Source organism: Arachis ipaensis, chromosome B1, assembly GCF_059453495.1.
Source record: "Arachis ipaensis isolate K30076 ecotype BB chromosome B1, ASM5945349v1, whole genome shotgun sequence".
Taxonomy (NCBI): domain Eukaryota; kingdom Viridiplantae; phylum Streptophyta; class Magnoliopsida; order Fabales; family Fabaceae; genus Arachis; species Arachis ipaensis.
Window position 1 is genome coordinate 108,772,092 of NC_142436.1, and position 23,802 is coordinate 108,795,893.

Sequence of the window (23,802 nt, forward strand, 5' to 3'; positions counted from 1 at the left end):
TAACCATAGATTTTACTAATTCTTACAATTTATAATACTTTAGTTTATACACTCTAGGTGTTTGATAAAATGCTTGAATTAGTTTTAGAATAAATTTTTGCATTTTTGGCTTATGATTGAGAAATTAGGTGATCTTAAGTCATTAATGTCCAATTTGGATTGGTAATATAGAGTTGTTAGTTGATTTTGTATTCACTAACATTAACCTCTTACTATGCTCAATTAGTAAAGTGGTTATGAATTGTGAATTGAAATCAATTATGCCTACTTGACCTTCTCTCGATATTGGAAATAATGTAATATGATTACTCTCGATAATTATTGTGTATAGATAAATGACAATGATAGAAAACCTTGATTCTCAATCCTTGTTAAGAGTATCGTTTTAGCATTTATATTCCTATATTTATTAGCTTTACTTTCTTACAATTTATTTTCTTTATCCTTACTTTTGAAAACCCTTGTGCTCATAACCAATAATACGAATACCTCACTACAACTCCTTGGACTATACTTGCAACAAAATTATTTTGAAAAATTTCAAACTGACGATAATTCATCCATTAGAGTTTAATCCAATATATTCATCATCATGTGGACTGACTGATAGGAAAATAGCTCCAACTATTTTGTTTGAAAATAATACAACATGCATTGCTTAACTTAAGGATGGATACATCAAAGGAAATAGAACAAAGTATATTCCTCTTAAATTCTTCTTCACTCATGACCTTGAAAATCAAAGAACAATTAATGTCCAACAGATCCATTCAAACGATAATCTAACAGATTTATTTACAAATTCACTTTCAAAATCCTTTTTTGAAAGATTGGTACATCAAATTAGGATGAGCCGATTTTGAGATATTAAATATTGTTGACAAGAGGGGGAAACTGTACTCTTTTTTCCTTAGTCGGATTTTTGTCCGTATTGAATTTTTCTTGATAAGATTTCTAATAAGGCAGTTCTCATAAAAAAAGATATTGTACTCTTTTTCCTTCACTAAAATTTTTTTTCATTGGGTCTTTCTTTAGTAAGATTTCAATGAAGGATAATCCTAACTGGACATCCGAAAGAGAGTGTTATGATATGGATAGATGCTCATTTAATGACTTGTGACTTTCTTCCTTATATGGACAGCTCAGTTTTTCAAAAGTGAAAATTTCAAGTTCTCAAGATGAATTAAACAATGAAATTTGAAAATGTGAAGTTGGTATGTGTATAAATAGAGAGTAAGGTCTTAGACAATACACATAAGACCAATATAAAATATTTCTTTCTCCCCATATAAATGTATGCTGTAAATATTTATGAATATACATATGAATTATCTCAGTTAGAGATAATAATATTATAGTATATTAATACTAAAGTTTTTTATTTATATTTTATTATTTTATATTTTTCTCCTTATTTATTTATCTTACTACACTTTTCATATTAATTATCTCTTTTTTTAGTTTTGCACAAATGTTAAGATAATTATTAAGTTTTATTGAAAATTAAAAAAAAAAAAGATAAAAATATTTTTAATATTATTTTTTCTTTTTATTAATTTTTTAGGATAAAATATAATATTTATTGAAATATGTAATGTATAGATGAATTACAATTTTAAATATTTATTACACATCATGAGTATACAAACCTAAAAAATTATTAAGTCACAAATCGAAATATGATACATTGAAAAACAGAACACCGTTGCATTCAGAATATAACACTATTGTGTAATTGTATATAAATCAAGTGCTAAAATACTTTTGATATTGTCCTATAAAAATATTAGTTGGTCTATTTGGAATATGTATAATAATATGATCTATTGGATTAAATTAAATTTTTAATTTAAATTATATTAATCTAAATTTTAAATTAAAAATTTTGTATTTTTAAAATTTTAAATTATTTGAATAAAATTGGATGAAATAAAAAAAATATAAATCAAATCAACACAACATTATCCAGAACATTATATGGCTGTATCAAATCCTGAATTTATTTTGCATCTTGGATGTATTTAAAATTTTAAATTGTTTAATTTTTTAATTTAAAAAAATTATATTGTTATCTTTTCAAAATTAAATATATAAAGATAATTAACCATATTTGTATTTGATTAAATTAAGTCATTAGTTTAAATTATATTTATCTAAATTTTAAATTATTTGAAAAAAATTGAATGACATGAAAAAATAAAAATAAACCAACACAATATTATTCAAAATATTATATCGATTTTTAAATAAATGTACTCATATTATATAATATTTTGGATAATGTTGTATTAATTTAATTTTTATTTTTCATTTTATATAATTTTATTTAAATAATTTAAAATTTTAAAAATTTTTAATTTAAAATTTAAATAAAAATAATTTAAATTAACGGTTAAATTCAATCTAATACAATTAAACGTACATTGGCCAAAATTTTTATGTGACCATATCCCGATATTCAATTTGTTTACTTAAACAATTTTTTTGTCCCGGAATTTCTAATGGGTATTTAAAATTGTAATTCATCTACGCTTATATATTTATACATTTAAGTAAATATTATATTTTATTAATTTAAATAAAAAAATATAATTTTTAAACTCTTTTACTTTTTCTTTTTATTTAATAATGAAAAACATAATAAATAAAAACTAATTAATGACTTTTTAAAATTTAAATTAAACAGTTAATTTGTAAAAAAAAATATAAAGAGGCACTTAATATAAAATAAAAATAGTTAAGATTTCAGAATATTAAGAAAAAAAGAAATATTAATAAATGAGAATCCCTATCTCTATTCCATAACAAATTTAAATGTATTAAATAATTGTAAGGACTAAGTCCAAAATAAATAAATAGTTTATTTCTCTCTACCCCTGCTTTACAATCAAAAGAATAAGCCTGCATGCACTTTCATCATCTTCACTGCTTGTGGCCTCGCCTCTTATCATCCATTAATCCTTGAATTTTTTTGGTGAAAATTCCACAGCCTTCTACTCATGCCTCGTTATAGGAAGAATTTCAGATAACTGAAAGCTAATTTAATAGCCCAAAAAAATGAATGATTTATGTACTTATTTTTTCTTTTATTGAGTCAAGATACTAAATTAAGATTCATATTGAGTCAATATGTGTCAGACTTATCGTATAAGACAAAATATACAAATAACACATTCTTAATAAACAGCCAGCTTCACTTCCTCTATATCATGACTCGGCCAGCTCCACCTTTGAAGAATAACATCATTGACTAGAATTGTAATAACCAAAGCATGCCAATCTGAATCATCCGAAAAAAATTTCATCAAGCACCAATATTAATTATTTATTATTATTATTATTATTTTTATTATTATTCTCCCTTGGATCAGAAGGTACTGCAATATTAATTGCATGTGTATTTGATCTAAATGAATCTGTGGTGGTATGGAAAGAGGATCTTGCACTAGTGGTGGCGGGGCCATTTGGTGAAGTTTCAGGGGTGAGGGTGAAGGTGGAGGTAGCTTGTGTTCGGTCATCTAGGCTCAGCATAGTGCAATTTAGGAATGGCCGTTGCCTTGGGGAGGGAACAACAAAGTCTTTATCGGTTAGGATCTGAAGCACTTGAGACATGGATGGTCTAAGAGAAACAGAGGACTGTGTGCAAAGAAGGGCAGCTCTGAGGGCATTTGATGCCTCTTCTTCTACAAATTGACCATTCAGTGCAGGATCAACTGATGCCGTGATGTTCTGTGCCTTGTAATTCTTCCAAATCTGATGATAATGACAATCATGTTACTGGTTTATAATGAATGACAAGCATAAGTGCACAATATGAGTAAAAAAGAAAGACTTAAATCTTACACAATGGAGTACTGAAGTTGAGCCCTGGGTATAAACACTGTTTTTCTTGCCACATACAATTTCAGCAACAACCACACCAAAAGCATAGACATCTGCTTTTTCTGTTAGTTGTCCTTGAAGAAGATATTCAGGAGCCATATATCCCCTGTCATGAACAATCAGTTTTAATCATCAAAGGATTGGAATAAGAACTTTTATTCCGAGTAATTTCAAGTGAAAAACTGTTTGTCTAATTTATTATTTATTACTTACAATGTTCCAGCAATTCCTGTGGTAACATGACTTCTATTTTCCGTAACAAAGCGAGCAAGACCAAAATCAGCAATTTTCGGATCAAGATTCTCATCAAGTAGAATGTTCCCGGACTTAATGTCTCTGTGAATAATCTTTGATTCAGTACCTCCATGAAGGTATGCTAGGGCCTCAGCTACACCACATATGATATTAAAACGTTGCTTCCAGGTCAAAAAAGTTGTTGAGTCTTTACCAAAAAGTATTTGCTCAAGACTCCCATTTGGCACAAATTCATAAACCAAGAGGCTTTCCGGGCCTTCAATACTGCACCCTAAAAGTTTCACCACATTCTTGTGGGTAATCCCTGTTATTGAATTAACCTCATTGAAGAACCCATCGGTCCACTGTCGCGTCGTGAAAAACAGTCGTTTCACGGCCACAGTCTTTCCTTGAGGTAGCGTTCCTTTGAATACAGAACCAGCTCCACCCTGCCCTAGTTTGTATGCAGGATCAAAATAATTGGTCGCCTTTTCAAGCAACTCATATTTAAAAGTGTAACCAGCCACGTACTCAAATCTCTTGCTACGGTCCATTCCTAAAGACAACAAAACCCATAATTAACCAAGAATGTTTAATCATTTGAAGATTATCACCTATCATTTTGACACGAATACATGTGCACCAAATTGATAACAGCATTAAGGCTTTGGATAGATAAAAAAGTATTACCTACTGTACAAATTGGTGCTTTCTTTTTCTTAACCATCACACCTGTGATAATAATCAAAGTCACAGCAACCGCTGATGATAGAGATACAATGATCACCTTGTTATAAGAATTGTCTGGAAACAACATTCAGGAGACACACAGAGACGGTTAAATTTCAATTGCAAAGAAAATAAAAGAATACGAATGTTGCGTTTTTTTAATTCATTTACTGACCGTAGTTGTTCTTGACTCCGTTCTCATCGAATTCTTCACCGTAGAATTTGCGAGTGGAATACTTCAAGAAACAACCGGCAAGCATGCTCTTACCTTCATCATTAACAATAATGCACTCACTCAATTTCCTCTCTGCTCTTTTCAAGCACCTCTCACACCCTTCTCTCTCCAATGTGTGCCAACACTGCGCCAGCGCAAACACGTCCTTGTTATCCCCATTCACTGCGAATTTGTGAACAGACGTGGCTGCCGTCTCCGTCACGTTCGTTACCGCCTTCCCAACCTTTTCCCTGAACCCAGCGGGGTCCGTTGCATTGCTATTATTACTATCGGTGCTATTATACTCCGATCGCCCGCGCTCCATCTTCTCCATCCAGGAAGACTTTATGCAAACACTATGGTCGTACTTCTTGTCTAATACCTCGTTGAAGAAACCATAGTTATCGTAGCGAAGGAAGCAACCGTCCATGTAAACTCTCCCCGCTACCTTTGGCAAGCACTGCGACAAATATTCCCTGGCGTGGTTGAAGCATTTGTAGCAATTGCTATTGTTGAGGTCGTTGCGGCATTCCGCTGTATCATAAAAATAAGAATCCAACAAATCATGTAATATATGGCTAGTGGCTGATTTGGTAACTATTTTTTAGTGTGCACTTAGCATTCTTGTCAAACAAAACTCACCTAGTGCGAAAATCGGGGCAACTGGGTTGATAATCGATTCAGCGCTCCAGCCTTGCTCTTTGATCTTAACTGAAACCGTGTCCATAAGAGCCATGAACGTACGGGTGAACTTGGTGGGGCCCAAGTCTGCGTATTCGTCGGTCCCACACTGGATAAAGACTTCATCTGCCGAGTTATTCTCATCGGAGGAAGAAGCCACATTTGGGGATAATAATAATAGCGAGGACACGATCAAGAACAAGCATGTGATGCAGGGTTTAAAATCTGGCATTTGTTTCTGCTTTCTTAATAATAATAATAATAATAATAATAATAATAATAATAATAATAATAATAATAATAATAATAATAATAATAATAATAATTATAACAATAATGCAATATGCATTTTCCGAGTCTGGCCTGTAGCTAGGTAATTTAGAGGGAAAGAGAAGAAAGAAAAATTATATATGATTGCGTTGCTTAATTATTGGTATAATTTTTCTTCCTTCTTTTCTTTCTGGCTATCTTTGGTTTTTTAATGCGAGCGATGAAGAGATGAAAGGGAGTAACATGCATGCTATTTGGCATTAGAGATGAAAGACTCAAATGTCAAAACCACTACTCCTCCCTGTTGGCTTGTTTCTTTCATGGGATTGGACCACAGGGGAGAGGCTATTATTCCTAACCCTCCTCAGGTGGAAGATTTTGTCGTTGAATAATGGCATGGTTTTATTTGTTCTTGTTTCGCAAACAAGATGAGAGTTATTTGAGAGGGCTCAAAAAAGAAGTAAGAAAGAGAAAAAGCTAAGGATATCGTTATCGCTATGAATAAAAAAGCAGGAATGAACTGGCTTGCGATTTTAGCTTTTTCTTTATTTGGGGTAACCGTTACAATGCAGAAAATTGTTGCATGCCTTTGTGTAATAATGCAGTGGCACGAGACAACAAAAAAAAAAAAGTGGCACTACGACAAATAGATAAAGTTGCTACCTCTAATTGGCTCTTTCTTGCTGTCTCACGTCCAGTGACTTACATTTGGGGAATTTTTTTTTTTCGAAATAAATTTAAAAAAAAACTTTTAATTTTAAAAAAAAAAAAATTAATCTATCTTTATTTTTCAGGATCTATTTTTTTTTTTTTTTTTTTGAGGTCTGAGGAAAATTCACCCAAGCTCTAGGCAAATTTTAGCAAATTTTAACAAATTTAACGAAATTCGACCCTAAGCAAGTTGCATGAAATTTGGTTATAGCTTGCATTAACCTTAGGTGAACTTTATCAAATTATTAGCTTATTATTATATGGTTATTTGAATGATTATGTTAGGTTTTTATTATATGATTATGTTAGTTTCATATTTTTATTATAAAAAAGTCTAAGAGATCAAAACTTTTATTAAAATTTGGTTAGCACTTAATCAACAAAAGAAAAATGAGTAATTCTATACTATTGGATGAAATCTCACACTATTAAAAACATCAATAATGACTAATTGATGACTACAAATTATAAAACTTGCTGGCCCCTAGCACTCCTCTTTTATTATTGTATGATTATGTTAGACTTTAAATGCTTATATATTATAAGTTTAATTATTCTGTAGGTCCTTATAATTTCACCAAAATTGTCAATTAAGTTCTTATATTTTTTATTTTTAATTGGATCCCTAGATGTTAATTTTTGTTTCAATTTAGTTATTTCCATAATAAAACCGTTTGAGATAACAGAATATTCTATTCAAAAATCGAATATTTTTAAGATTAAATTAAAAGAGCTAACTAAGCTACATCCATTTTTTCAAAATTTCAAAACAATCCTTGACATTTTATCCCAAAATTAAAGAACCCTAACCAACGCTTGTTCTCTGAAGTCAATGTTGTTCCTCCTCTGCTAGCTACTGTCATTGTCCATCTGCATTGTCGTCGTCCGTTGTCCTTGGTTTGCGCTACACTGCTCTGCGCTATTAGTGACAACTCCATAACACTGACGTCACTATGGAAATCTTGGTTACCTCCATAGCTTTGGAAGAAGCTCTTCAATTTCTCTTAAACTGAATTCACTAAGCTGAAGAATTCAAGAAAGAAAGAAGAACGAAATCGAAAATGGGTAATCAAAAGCAAAAATGGACGCAAGGCAAAGAAGAGGCGCTCATCGTCTGCGTGGAAAAATACGGCACAAGTGGAAGAACATTCTCAAAATTTCCAATTCGCATCCTTTCTCACTTCACGTTCTAACATCTACCTCAAGGTGCAAAATTCCCTAATTATCCTTTTCAATTTTGCATCTTATCTCAATTTAGGATTTTAAATTTCACAATAATTAGCCTAATTTTCCTTTCGTGTATTCCGTTTTCTGGATAAATGGTGAAAGTTGAGTGTGAGAAAACTGAGTCAAGATTTAGGTTTTTTAACTTTTGTTCTTTTGTGGTAATTCAGAATAAGTGGCAAAATTTGAGCGTTAGCAATGACACTCAAGGCCTACAAGAAAAACATCCATTCATATACACTTGAAAAGTGTGGCCAAAAGTGAAAAAAAATGATGACTTAGGCTACGACTACGCTTTCTGGGGTACGACTACGCTTTTTGGAGTGATTCCTATTCGGCCATTGCCTATTCTCAAAGACTACGCTTTTTGCACCAAGGGCTACGCTTTTGGCATTTGGGAATAGGGTGCGCTTTTCAAGTGATGCTGTCTAGGAGCAAAGGCAACGCTTTTCAGCTTCCATTTTTACCAGAATAGGATACGCTTTTCAACGCTACTGCATCACCTGTAAAGCGTAGCCACATTGTATACCATGGCTACTTTTTATAAGTGTAGCCTTAGGTCCCTCGTTTTTTTTTTTTTTTTGTATACTATAGCTACTGTATATAAGTGTAGCCTTAGGTCTCATTTTTTTTTGTATATATATATATATATATATATATATATATATATATATATATATATATATATATATATATCTAATAATTATTAATACAACATAATAGTTAATATGATTACATGTATAATAATTCTGCATTTTTATTTAAATGAATTGAATATCATAAAATAAAAATAAATACATAATTATACTAAATAATTTTTTAAATAATAAAAATTATCTCTAACCAAAATATATTTATAATAATAATCCAAAAGTACTAAAATAAAGTTAATTGTAAAAATTCATATATCTCACACTAAAGTAAGCATAGCCATATCAAAATAACCATAATATCACTTAGAATTTACTACTAATACTCTACAAAAAAATATATCCTACATACATAAGTATCTTCTAATAAAAGTCATTAGTCAACCATACATGTAAAGATTCTAAACAGTACTCTATCTTAGCCAATAAACCACAATAATAATCAGCTTAATCTTCATTGTTACCCTGCATAATTATATAGAAAAGTAGTTAGAAAAATATTCATAATGACATTCGTAATTATGAAAAAAAAGTAATGTTATTCTGTTCAAACCAAAAGCAACATTTCACAAGATTTTCCCACTTGAGCTTGCAATGAAGGGAACACTACGTAGACATAGTAAACTAAGAAAGCATATACAAAAAAAAATAACATGGTCACAACAAAAGAGGTGAATTCAAAGAATTATGCATTATCTTGTTTCATTCAAACCATGAAAATCTGCAGGTATTTCTTTTTTCCATTTCCTTTAACACAATCATGATATGTCCCTATAGCACTGTTCATGCACTACTTAACCAGACTTTCACACTTAAATTAGATATAGGGACAAATTCATTTCTACCAAGTGCACAAAATCAGAAATACAACAACCAGAATTGCACAAACAAATTTCAGCCATAGCAATACAACTTCGGTGTTAATAAAGCCAACAACATATAATTTCCAGCCATAGCAATTAATGTAAATGCAAGCAAAAAACTATGGAACAGGGAACAGATAAGAACATACCACATCCAAGTTCAGAAAATGAGTTGATCCATGGCCGCTATTCGCATCAATCGGAGACTTTTGGGCATCTTGTAATAAAGCTTCTAGTTCTTCTGGCCTTATTCCAGGTTCCGATCGCTGCAGCATTAACTTGACCATATTTCGCAACCCATGAATCTCTTCCTCTTGTTTTTGTTGTTTGGCCTCCATGTGTCCAAGTTTATTCTTCAGACCAGACACCTCCTCTTTGTGCTGATTCTTGATTTCATTAATTTCAGCATGTTTTTTTAAATCACTTTTTGTCACAGATCTTCCATACAACCTTGCCCGACCTGGTTGTTCTTTCCCCTCTTCTGTTTCACCAGTAGCTTGGCGGTGTTGGAAGTCTTCCTGCATAGAGAAAACAATTAAAAGTTGAATTAGTTACCATATCCTAAATTTGAAATGTAATTATGAATGATTCAATGAACTCTTACAACAACAGTCTGTGTTTCCTCATCCAATTATGAATGATTCTGATTTGTTTGCGTTGCAATGAACATCTCAAACCTTTTTGGTTCCTCGTTTGTTTCCTTTGTTGCTCGCTGCAACACAAGATCTTACTTCGGTTTCTTCCTTCAATTTATGCAAATATAAATCCTATAAAATATAAATCTGCTATTTCATATTAAAGAACTTTACCATAGCCACTCGTACTCTTCCAAAATTGATTGGCCCCATGCGATGTGAAAACTTCTATTTTTCCTTGTGTTGCTTGTTTCTTTGACTTATTGACTGGAAGTGAATAAAAAGTTAGCATACAATTACTAACACGTGCAGCATAATGAGTTGGGCAAATCTACTAGCAAGGCTGCATTATTAAGCTAAAGCACTGAAAAATATGTCACATTCACTCGTTAAATATTAACCCTGCCTTTAAAAATTAGATAGAAAAAAAAACCAGTGTAGCCAAGACGATAACAAAGAATATCATATAAGATTCCCGTGAAACCAGTGACCAACCGGCACAACTCTCCCTGTTCTTCTGGTTTGTAGATGCCTTGTTGATCATGGTTTAAGATGATCAAAGTCCAACCAAAAGTGGCTATGTGGAGTTTGCATTTATTAAGAAGCATATGCATGAGGATGAAAGACAGTAACTAATAATAAATGCACTCAATTTTCAAACTTGAGCCACATGGCACAAGTACAAGATGTTACCACAACTACTAGTAGTATAAGATCAATGATTCATGCAACTAGTTTTCCTGTTTAGTTTCAATTTTGAACTAGTACATCAATATAGGTAATATTTATTTCAATTTACCAGATTTTCTTTTTAAAAAATGAAAGAATATCTGCAAATTATTGAAGGTGTTAGTTGTCTATTATAATTCCTAGCTATAGTTATAACAATATAATTCAGATTAACGGTAGTATTGAAATTATAATGGCAGATGATAACTGTGCAAATCAAAATTGTGTCAAAAAGTAGTTAGAAGTTCTTAACTAATTGTGGCAGCTTCTGTAGTATTGTGGTTACTTTCTCTAGTTGTGTAAATAATGCGCCTTAGTCTAGTGTGTATTGTGATTAAGTTTTCTTCTGTATTCTAGTGTTAATTGATTAGGATTTTTTGTTCTCTCTGTCACTGCTACTACTACATTCTCTTTCTGATTCCTTAATCCATGAATAAGAAATGCAAATGAACTTCATTAGATTAGCAACTAGAGATGAACAATTAGAAGATTCAAGAGAAAACAAAAAAAAGCAGAGCCACAAAACGACAGCAGTCAAAGGCACAGAAAACAAAAACCGATAAAAAAATAAAGCATGGATAAAATTCAGATCTATAACCATCGTAGTCCATTTAGTAAAATAGGCAACAACCGTTTTGGCAGCTGTAAAATGCTAAACAGCAAAGAAACCAAAGAGAAGAAAGGTGAAGGAGCTGATCCACATGTTAGAAACAAAGCGTACACATGAAAATTCAACATATATAGTCTTTTACCTGGATTAGAGGATGACAACAATAATAGATCAATTTTATGAATCCACTTTCTGGTACTTGTGGGGGTCGATTCTTCACCGTATCTTCAATAGTATCATAGGGAACGAAGTGCTTCTGCTTAATCTTTCCTTTGAACCGCTTCCAAGCATCTCGAATCGCTTGCATTACCCACTTTTCTCCACTGTCTAGGAGGATAAACTTAGTCTGCATGATTATAAGTAATTGTTATATGCTCTTGTGCTGAATAAAAAAATCGAAGTCAATAATTACCGAGTGTCTTACGTTAACATAGTCCCACATGAACTTCTTAGCTTTAGGAAGAACAGCATGCCAACTAGTGTACAAAAGACTAACGAATCTTTTATTTCTACTAATAGTGCCAACAAAACTAGTTAAATTAGAAACACTTTGGTTGGTTGGTCCTACGAGCTATCCAATATCAAAAGTGACTTCTTCCCGCTGTTCCATAGTCCTTGCATAAATCTCCTTACAAGTTCTTTTTCCATGGGTTTTTTTCTTCTTTGGCTCTCCTAGTTTCATTCATTAGGAAAGAGATTAAGGACTAATTAGTGATGCCAATTGAAAAAAGAAGCATTACAATTTACAAGAGAAGATAGAAAAATAGCAAAATAGTACCTTCTTCATCATCAATGTCCTCCATCACATGTTGATAATAGTCTTTATCAAGTGCCATGCTTTCTTCCCTGTCCTCACTTAGTTTAGTGCTTGGTCCTTCAATTTCCATGTCTATCCCATTTTTCTTTAAGAATTCGTCAATTGTTGTGACCTTTACTCATGGCATCCTCTTACCCTTTGTTGATATTCCTTGCTCCAACATTGCACTTTCATTTTGTGGGGTAGTTTCAGGAGTAGGCAAAGTTGTGTCATCTTGCCCTGTTTGAGTCTCTTCATCTATGAGTTGAATATTCTGCTGCTGCCCTTGGTTGATTATTAGTTGAGTAGAACTTGGATAACTCCGGTCTTGGCTTACACTTGTTGGCATGCTGCTGTTCCTTTTATGAATTACTTCGAGCTTCCTTGTAAGTTCATCTGCCTCTATGTTTGTAGGCTTAGACTTCTTCAAGCCTTGTGTTGATTTTTCACCCTGCACTCCATTCTTGACTTTCTCAGCAGTAGGCACAGTCAATATCTCCTTTCTTTTTTTATTTTCTGGCTGTTGCGAAGGAATGTTTGGCTGTACTTCCAAGGTGGTAGGCATGGAATCAGTCCTTTTGCTAATAGAATTGAATGTGCATTGCAAATGACTAAAATTCAGCTTCTTTGACATGGATTTCTTCTGCCCTTTGGTTGCACGCATCTCCAATTGACTTTCTGGTTCATTCACCCTTTACTCAGATTTCTCCTTGTCATTAGCAGCTGCAGCTTCTATTTCATATTTCTTGTGTTCAATTACAATCCTTTGTCTCTTAGCCTCGAATTGTCTAAGCAAATTCTTACTTGATGTAGCTTTAAGATCAATAAATTCCTTATTCCTACACAAATAAATTAGTTAAGTAGAGTCAATATACCCATCAAAATCAATATAAAAAAAATGTAAGAGATTGACAAATTAACAAAAAAATAAGTATTACTTACAAATAAAAAGGTGAAAAAGAAAACTTAAGTATACATATGTACATATTAAGCAATAAATTGCTTAGGATGACCCATCAGAATCAAAATCTCCAATGAAGTCTGCCTCATATTCTTGGGCAGAAGTCACTTGGGGAACCGTTTCAATAACCGTGGGTCGTAAATCAGTCCTCTTCAGAATAAGGTCACCATCATCAGCTGGTATGGCAGGGCTCGTTATACGCTCGTGTTGTTCACTATAGTATGTTTGACGGGCCTCAGACTCAGATTCGTCGCTTGTTTTAAATAAGTCTCTTGGGACAGTTTCCATAACATAATGTTTGTTATGTTCATATGGATCTTGCACATAAAAATACTGATGTGCTTGAGATGCTAGTATGAAAGGTTTATTCCGGAAGCACTTCTTATGGAAGTGAACAAATGTAAGACCATACTTATCCCTCCCAGCATCATACCACTCACACCGAAATAAGACAGCTTTAAAACGCCCAAAATAGTCTAACTCTACTATCTCAAACAACATGCCATAATAAGCTACAGTGTCTTAGATTGGACTTTTATCTTTAGCACTTGCAAAGCTTGAAGTTAAAGCAGTTAATGTGACACCATTGTTCTGTATTTTTCTCCTTGCCTCACGCTCCACAGTGTGAAACCTGTATCCATTAATTACATATCCAGAAAATATTTTTGCAACAGAGCTTGGACCTCGAGATAATTCTTTTAGCCAAGAAGGCACATTTGGATCCCTCACATGAGTTTTAAACCACTGCACGAATGTTTTGTTGTGAACTTTTGCTTTTCTCCATTTCGTTCCCCGGTGATTGTTAACCTCTTCCTTATGCTCTCTATAATTAATAATAGTTAGGTTTGATCTAAAAAATATGGGTGAACTTACAATGGAATAAAAAAAAGTTTGATTAAGTTACCTAACATAATCTGCGATTTCTTCACAATTGTATAATACATACACATGGGCTTGAGCAATTGATATGTCATCTAGATTAATTGGTTCTCCATTTTCCATGCCTAACAAACTACCTTTGTTAGAAAAAAACTTTGATGGCACAACTTCGTCTTCGTTAGGATCATTATCATTCCGAGGCCGCTTATTAAGTCTTGTTTGCACACCTCCATGCAAGTATCTTGAGCAAAAAGTTACGCACTCTTCAGCCAAATATGCCTCTGCAATAGAACCTTCGGGGCGACTTTTGTTGCGAACATATGACTTTAATGTACACATGTACCTTTCTGGAGGATACATCCAACGAAACTGCACCGGACCACCCAATCTCACCTCATTTACTAAATGAATGGGAAGATGAACCATTATGTCAAAAAAACTAGGGGGAAAGATCCTCTTAAGGTGGCATAATATTTCCACAATCTCTAACTCCAGTAGATCTATCTCTTCCAGTGTGATGACTTTTTTGCATAGGCGACGAAAAAAGGAACTTAGTCGAATCAATAGAATGGCCACATGATCAGGAAGGATGCTTTTAATCGGTATTGGTAGTAAATAGTGAAGCATAAAGTGAGCATCGTGGGTCTTATACCTATAAAATTTTCTTTCTCCTCGATGTACACAGCGTGATATATTCGAAGCACTACCATCATGTAGCTTTGTTGTCTTCAAAACACTACAAAAAATTGACTTCTCTACAGCAGTCATAGAAAAGCATGCCTTTGCCAACTTTGTTCTCTTGCCATTATTCACCTCCTTTTGTTGAAGATTTTTCCAGATACCCAAATCTTTTAAGTCATATCAAGCATTCAAATGGTCCTTTGTCTTTCCTAGGATATCCAAGAGAGTTCCAATTACACTATCAAGTATGTTTTTCTCTATGTGCATGACATCCAAGTTGTGACGCAGTGGGTTCTTGTGCCAGTAAGGCAATTCAAAGAAAATTTATCTTTTTTTCCAATTTCATGGGAAACTATTTGATGTACTTTGCTTCTTCCCAAAGACATTTTCAACATTTTGTAGCATCTCAAAAATTTCAGTTCATTCTATAACAGGTGGAGGGGATCTTAATTTCTGCTTCCCATTAAAAGACCTTCTATTGGTTCTCCATGGATGATCCATGGGTAAAAATACACGATAGTCCATATAAACTGTCTTCCGACTATGTTTTAGTTGTAAGCTACAGGTATTTTTGTTGCAACAAGGGCAAGTCAATTTTCCTTTTGTACTCCACCCAAACAACATAGCATAAGCAGGAAAATCGTTGATTGTCCACAAAAGAGCTACCCGCATTTGAAAGGTCTCATTCTTTGACGCATCATAAGTTTCAACCCCTATTTCCCACAACAACTTCAAGTCTTCTATCAATGGTTGTAAATACACATCAATGTCTTTACCAGGTGATTGTGGCCCAGGAATAAGCAAAGAAAGTATACAATATTCGGGTTTCATGCACATCCATAGAGGCAAGTTGTATACCATCAACATTATGCGCCACGTGCTCCATGAAATGTTCATGCTACGAAATGGATTGAACCATCACTTGACAAGTCTAGTCTAATATTGCGTGATTCTTTTGCAAATTCTTCATCCATTTCATCAAGGTTCTTCCAAGCCAAGCCATCAGCAGGATGCTTTAACGTCCCATCTTTTACGCGCTCCTCATCATGCCACCTCAGACTAGCTACCGTCTTTGAGCACATAAATAATCTCCGAAGTCTTGGAATTATAGGAAAGTATCTTAGAGTCTTTGCAGGAATAGGATAACCTTTCTTGTTAGGTTGGTTCTCGCTATTATCACTAGAATTTTTAGTATATCGAGAAGTTCCACACACACGACATTATTTTTCATCCTTCAGTTCTTTTCTATATAGGAGGCAATCATTAGGACAAGCATCAATTTTTTTATAATCCAGACCTAAATCTCTTATCATAGCCTTCGTCTTATGGAAAGATGAAGGTATGTTAATGTCAGGCATTGCCTCTTTCAATAGCTCAAGAAGTGAAGTGAAGGAGGCATTACTCCAACCGTGCAAACACTTTAACAAGTACAGACAGATGGTAAAAGATAATGTAAAAAATTTCTTACAACCCCGGTATAACCCTTGACTTGCCCCATCTATTAAATTGTAAAACTTTTTAGCCTCTTCATTTTGACCTACAGTAATACCCTCAGCATGAGGTATATCTCCAAATGCATCATTAAGCAGTCCTTCGATGTCATCGCGTGCACCTTCTTCATTATCCGTGTCATCGTCAACCGCCATTGGGATTGTCCATTCCCCATGATTAATCCATGTTCTATATCCCTTAACAAATCCGTCGGCTACTAAATGGTCAAATACCACATCTCTTCTATACCAATTAATGTTACAAAACCTCTTACAAGGACATTGAATTTGTCATCCGTCCGGTTCTCCCTCGGAGTATGAAAAGTCTAAAAAACTAATAACACCATTGATATACTCTTCGCTATACCTCGGTAGATCCATCCAATCCTTTGGCATATCACAAAACCTAATCGATAATTATTAAATTGTTTAAGAGGAAAATTTATAAGGGGTCTCAAAGTGAAGATAAAAAAAATAGAGGAGGAAAGGTGTTATTCGCTATAAAGGGAATGGGCAACGAAAAGGACTTTCAAAGTCTTGTAATTAGGTTGGGAAATAGTTCCTAGTCTTAGAAGTAATTCTCTAGAAACTCATTGAGGTAAAACAAATAAAGAGAAACATAGAATTTATAGTACAAATATAATAAGTTAAATTGCAACTTCAGAACTAACAAAACAAAAGAATTAAAGCATGCATTGTACTTTGCCATGACACGGTCAACGTTTTGACAAAATCTGCTTGGAAGACCTTAACCAAAAACTTCCGCCTTCAATCTTGCTCAATGCAAACAAAAATCAAAGTCAACTTTCTAATAATATTTTTGCAACCATTCATAAGAAACTCAAACGCAAATTATAATAATATTTTTGTAAATTAAAACACAAATTTTTCAATTGGATAATTTCATTTGAAAAAAAAAATAGACAGTTATGTCCAAACAAAGGTAGTATTTATTTCCTAGTTTTCAGCATGTATTGGTAGTCATAAATTAACTAATTAATCGTTAACAGCATATCTGTAAATGTAACCTTGTATTTGTAATTTAGATTTGATAAATAGAAATTACTGTCAAAAGGAAAGGCAAGGGAAATATACTAACCTTGATGATGATATATTTTTCTTTTTGAGAATACAAATTTTATTAAATTTTCTTATTTACATTTACCAAATATAATTATAGTTGAAATATAATTATACAAGTTAGTCAAGTTAACTACAACATAAATTCACACCCCCTCTCTCGTTAAATACCATGATGCCACTAGAGAAACTACAGACTAAACATGGAATGACATAGGAAGACTACCAAACTCCAGTTACACTAACTAGAAACAGAAGTGTCTAAATCTTTCCACCTAGTTATGCAGATAATCTTAAACCAGAAGTGAAAACTAAATAGGAGGCACATAGAAAGGCAATGAAAAATGAATATGCAATGATAAGCAAGGGACAAAATTTCTAACTACCATTTCTTTCTTGATATCTGTTAAATTAAGTTGAGCAGGGTACCCTGTCTTGTTGCCTTACTCCATGATAAAGTAACTAAATTTCTCTTTTACTACCTTACTCCATGGTCATATTAAAAAAAATAGCCACACATTAAGTCTTATTGCCTACAGATCCCTATATGTAATAGATAAACATATTTTCAGAAACAAAAATGCAGAACTTGACTCATTGCATGTAGATAAAAAATAAAAATAAAAAATAAAATATTTTATTTAGAGAATTCAAGCAAATATTAAATTGTTTTCCATTACTTCAGACAAAGATACCTATTTCTCCATGACCAATATCAACAAATTTTATTATCAGATTTAAGTAAAAGCATAATATGCAACCATTTAACCACAAATTCAGTACAATCATCATTTAGCAAGAATTAAATTGACATAATCAAATAGATTTGGGACCCAGCAGCAGCAGCAATTAAATCATTCAAGAGATAACGGAAAAACAACAAAATAAGGCAGGAAAAAAAAGGACAACCTAGAAGAAGGTGGAAATTAGGGCAGAACCGGATAGCACAGGGCAGAAAAGCAGTAGGCAGAATCAAAGAAGGCAAAAGGCGAGTCGTGGTCCTCGTGGTGTAAGTTAAGGGTGTTCAACGGCCAGGTGAAGATGGAATCGGCGATGGAGTTTGTGGCTCAGAGGCTGCAAAACAGAGGAGTAGTGGCAAAGACAACAGACACTGGTGGTGCTGGGTGAGCAGTGAGAAGCAGTTAGAAGATGATGGCAAAAGAAAAATCACAGTATAGAAATCATAGTAACAACCTAAATAGAAAATCATAGTAAAAACAAAAAAATGGAAAAAGAAAAATAACAAGAACATGAATCAACTAATAGAATCAACCAACAGAATAGAATCACAGTAATAACAAGTTAACTACAATAATTAAAATAGAAAACTCAAGTAATAACAACATAAATTAGAGATGTAAGATTCTGCTTGAAAGGGTACCAAAAATTTTCAATCAATCCAACTTGAAAGACACAAGATTCTATAAAACCACTATTTTTCAATGTGTATATCTATAAACCAATTTGCAGAAACTGGTTTCACATTCTAATGCGAAAGAAAGCAAATTTACTTACAGAAATCAATTTTCATGAATTGAAATTTTTAAACTTTTAAATTCACATAGTCATTCATTTCTTCTTCCTTTTACTCCTAATATGTCCACCTTCTCTTTTTTTAATATTAACAAGTTGCCTGTACATTGGAAGGAAAGAAAAAATCCCAAGCAATATCATTCCATTTAAAACCCTTAGCGTGTAAAAGTGATCACATCTATTACAATTAAAGAAAATCAATTATATTAATATATGAAGTTAGAATAAATAAACAAAAAGCATACAAATACAGGACTATTGTTCAATAAACAATAGAGATGTATCGATGTACAATTTGAGCATCTGAGGCATCTGCTCTGCTGCATCTAATTAAAGGTGGCATGATTGAATCACTAAATTAATTAATTGTTCAATATTGAAAGCAGGTGCAAGAAAAGGGTGATGATATCTTGATAGATGGTGATTGCACCCCAAATTTTAACTCAGATTACTAGTGTACATCCAATGTAGACTAGATACATTTCAATAAATAAGAGCATTTGGTTAATTAGATACTTGCTGTACCATCCATTGGTTCAAATGAGATGCTGCAGATACATAAGATTGAAAAATGAAGTAAATTAACCAAAGGTTACATTATTTGGTTCTACTTTGAAGGAGACAAACCATAATAATCAAATTACAGTTCAAGCATCAGTTTTAGCCACATCTGAACAAATTCTAGATAACAAAATTTAGTTTCACAGAATTATAACCTAAACTCAAAGTAACTCGGTCATGTGGCGCTTATCAGTTTATTCAGTTATAATCAACTGTATTTACAACCCCTGAAGATTTTATTTTTCTCCTATTTAAAACCGTTTGCGGTGTTCTGGTCTATGATTTTTAAGCAATAAACACAGGAACATCTCAATGAAATCTATTACTGGTGAGGGCCATAAAAAATCAATAATTTCTAGTAACAAGATAATCTACTAAAAACTTATTTGATTTCAATCACGAATACCATGTCATCAATTCAAAAACCCTTTACAACAAAGCACATTCAAGCAGTTACTTGCAAAGCTTCAATATATCTCACAATGTACAATCAAGTAGCTAACCTCACAACACAAATTCAGGATTAAATAGATAATCAATTTTACTCCATTGACCAATGGATCACACACAAAATCTAACTTACATGGAATTTAAGCGATTATAGGGCTTCAATTCTAGTATTTTTATAGCACAAAGCTCAAATTTCTAAACCCAGAACCAATTTCCCAATCTAACAATGAGCTAGGATCAAGCAAAAATGAAAATTAACATAGCAACAGCACCAAAACTCATTTCAATTAATCCATAAAGATTGGAACTTTTAACAGTAAGACAATAATTTTGCATGCAGAATTGGGTATTGGATGGAATCAAAACTATTCAAGTGTTTAGAAAATTTTCATGATCAAATGGTAAAAAAGAATGTCTTGGCCTCAGATGCCGTGAACAAAACACCAAACAAATTACTCGAATCTAATTAACTAAATACATTTCAATACAAATGTCACCTGAAAAATAAATAAACATCTTAAAATGTCACCCAAACCAAATACGATTTCAGCTCAAAAATGGCGTATCTGGCTCATACATCAACTTGGTTACTCTCAAATTTCAACATTCTAATTGAAATACAAGAATTAAACAAGAGCATAGTTGTTGTGTTTGTGATTATAGAGCAGAAACCGGTTTCTAAAATCGAAACCCTAAACCCCTCAAATTTCAGAATCAAATAAAAATTAATACATACCTAATCAATGATGTGAGCACAGAGAGGACGACGAGAAGCGTAGAGATCGACGACGGTATGGGCGGCGCGCGACGATCAGTGTAGGAGGGCGAAGAGGAGCGACGGTCAGTGGTTAGCGGTGAATGGTGTGTGGCGATGAGTGGTGAGTGGGGGTGAGTGGTGACTGGGGTGCTATCTTCGTGATGGTGAGGATTTTTGATTCACGCAATGCAGGAGGGTTTTCTGAAAGGTTTTTCTTCGCGCGGTGAGTGGTGACTCTTGGAGGGTTTTCTTCTCTGAAAGGTGCAAGGGTGATGACGAGCTGAGTATGAGCTAAGTGTGAGCTGAGGGTTTTCTTCTCTGAGTGTGAGCTGAGCGTTTTCTTCTCTGAAAGGTGAAAGGTGAAAAGGTTTTCTTCTCTTTGAGGGAAAATTTTCACTAAGTGTGGCTGAGTATGCGTCCTTACGCTGGGAAAAAGTTAAGAGGGAAAAAAAATTCACTAATTGTCAAATTTTTTGCTCTAGATACATTAGGCATCACTTTTAAAACGCACCCAAAACTTAACAAATAGGCTACCCTCTAAAAGCGTCCTCTTACGAAAAGTGAACCTATAGATATCAACCTATGGCTATGCTTTATAAGTGATTTCTAAAATACCTAAGGCTACACTTTTTAAATGATGCCACAATTGTGTATCCTTTTCTCTTATAAAAAAGCAATATGGAGAAAAGTGTAGAATAGGCTACGCTTTTCAAATGTAGCTTAAAAAAAGTGTGGCTGAATGTGTATTTTTCTTGTAGTGAGATATAGATATAAAGGATCCAAAGAAAAATCTAAGGTTCCTAGAATCAAGGCTGCCGCCCCTGCTGCTGCTACCCTAGTTGCTGTTGTGATGCCATTGTTGTTTTTGAGGAAAATGCTACTCCTGTCACCAGTATGATTCATCAACCTGATCCTTCTGTTACTGTGGGTGATTCCTCTCAAAATGACAAAGATGCCAAGAATCCTCCGCGGTATATGAATTGATGTCACTAATTCTATATGGATTATTGTAATTAAATGATGTGGATTAGGATTGTAGTTGTGGTTAAAATTGTTGTATGCCTCAACAAAATAAAAAAGGTATTTTGTCACTTTTCAATTGTTTTAAGACTTGGCTACTTTTGTTTATCTTCTCCCCGGGTATAATGCAATGATTTTAGAAGCGTTGTCAGCTCTGAAGATGCTAATGGATTGACCTGAATGCCATTATTAACTTCATTGAGGTCAGACTATCAACTTATAGCAAAACTGTCCTATAGAGTGATAGATTAAAATGTTGTAGAAGTATTGGCAATGTGATTTATATACTGACTAATTACACTGATACGAAATCTTGTGTTTCCGTGGTGAGAGTGCAAGTGAAGATAGCAGTAAAGGAAGTGATGCTAACTCTCAGAATGTAAGTTAGTTTACTTTTCAGCTTACCACTGTACTTCCAAGACATTTCTGTAGATTTTTTTCATCAATTATAAACTTAAAGAACTATAAGATATGTAAAGAAATATTTAGCCAAGGGTGATTTCAGGATCAAAAGTAGTGAGAGTAGTGGTTCTGCATACTACATTCATATAATGCTGAAATGGAATTCCATTAGGAAATTTCTAGTGTGAATAAGAACTGTTATTATCTAATAAAGATAATACTATAGAAGCATAAACATCCAACAACTTCTGATTTCCTAATATTTCCTCTCCAAACTATAGGAAATTACAACCCTTGAATTGCATGTCTGAGAAAATGAAGAAAATTTTTCTTTTATTAAAAGTTTATTATAAAACAACATAACATATCATGAGGCATAGTGTTAATCCAGGAATGTGCAGAGAAAATTCTAGATTGTTGTTTTACATGTCTTATCTTTTATTGATACTTGAGAAAATATGTATTGCTTGTTCTAGCCTGAACATAGGAAAAATTCATGCCTTCAATATACTTGCTTTTAGATTTTTGCCAGTCAAATTGGTTCTCTTGGTTGAAGAACTATATTGATGAGCGGATAATTTATACCATTTTTGGCATTATTTTTAGGTAACTTTTAGTATAATTTAGTTAGTTTTTACTATGTTTTTATTAGTTTTAATGCAAAATTCACATTTTTAGACTTTACTATGAATTTGTATATTTTTCTGTGATTTCAGATATTTTCTAGCTGAAATTGAGGGACCTGAGCAAAAATCTGATTCAGAGGCTGAAAAAGGACTGCAGATGCTGTTGGATTCTGACCTCCCTGCACTCAAAATGGATTTTCTGGAGCTACATAAACTCAATTGGCTCGCCCTCAATTGCGTTGGAAAGTAGACATCCAGGGCTTTCCAGAAATATATATAGTAGTCCATACTTTTTCCGAGTTTTGATGACGCAAACTAGCGTTCAAACGCCAACTTCCTGCCCTATTCTGAAGTTAAACGCCAGAAACAGGTTACAAACCAGAGTTAAACGCCACAAACAGGCTGCAACCTAGTGTTTAACTCCAAGAGAAGCCTCTACATGGGTAAAGCTCAATGCTCAGCCCAAGCACACACCAAGTGGGCCCCAAAAGTGGATTTCTGCACTATCTGCACTTAGTTACTTATTTTCTGTAACCCTAGCTACTAGTTTAGTATAAAAACAACTTTTAGAGACTTACTATAGATCTCATGGCATTTCACATCTGAATATTGTATTCCTGATGGCTTGAGTCTCTAAACCCCATGGTTGGGGGTGAGGAGCTCTGCTGTGTTTCGATGAATTAATGCAATTACTACTGTTTTTCATTCAATCACGCTTGTTTCTATTCTAAGATATTCACTCGCACTTCACCCTGATGAATGTGATGATCCATGACACTCATCATCATTCTCACCTATGAACGCGTGCCTGACAACCACCTCCGTTCTATCTGCATTAGCTTGATTGTGTATCTCTTAGCCTCCTGGTTCATGATCAGAGTCTTCGTGGTATAGGCTAGAATTATTGGCGCCCATTCCTGAGATCCGAAAAGTCTAAACCTTGTCTGTGGTATTCCGAATAGGATCTGGGAAGGGATGACTGTGACAAGCTTCAAACTCGCGAGTGTTGGGCGTAGTGACAGACGCAAAAGAATCAATGGATTCTATTCCAACATGAGTGAGAACCGACAGATGATTAGTCGTGCGGTGACAGCGCATTTGGACCATTTTCACTAAGAGGATGGATGGTAGCCA

The 23,802-nt window shown here is 33.5% G+C and overlaps 1 protein-coding gene across 1 annotated transcript; it reads right to left on the bottom strand.

The window, feature by feature from the left end:
- Positions 1-2,815: 2,815 nt before the first annotated feature.
- Positions 2,816-6,452, bottom strand: LOC107609361 (cysteine-rich receptor-like protein kinase 1). Its single transcript, XM_021122732.2, has 6 exons — positions 5,702-6,452; positions 5,021-5,593; positions 4,807-4,920; positions 4,096-4,672; positions 3,844-3,988; positions 2,816-3,753 (listed from the first exon to the last, which is right to left on the bottom strand). The coding sequence occupies exons 1-6, from the start codon at positions 5,970-5,972 to the stop codon at positions 3,322-3,324; spliced, it is 2,112 nt and encodes a 703-aa protein (XP_020978391.2). The 5' UTR covers positions 5,973-6,452; the 3' UTR covers positions 2,816-3,321.
- Between the last annotated feature and the right edge of the window lie 17,350 nt (positions 6,453-23,802).

Bases quoted from the DNA above. Each gene is read 5' to 3' on its own strand.
- LOC107609361 (XM_021122732.2), bottom strand. From the start codon at position 5,972: ATGCCAGATTTTAAACCCTGCATCACATGCTTGTTCTTGATCGTGTCC. The intron at 4,673-4,806 runs GTAATACTTTTT...TGTTGTCTTTAG, and splicing joins AGCACCAATTTGTACAGTAG to GAATGGACCGTAGCAAGAGA. The intron at 3,754-3,843 runs GTAAGATTTAAG...CATTATCATCAG, and splicing joins CAACTTCAGTACTCCATTGT to ATTTGGAAGAATTACAAGGC.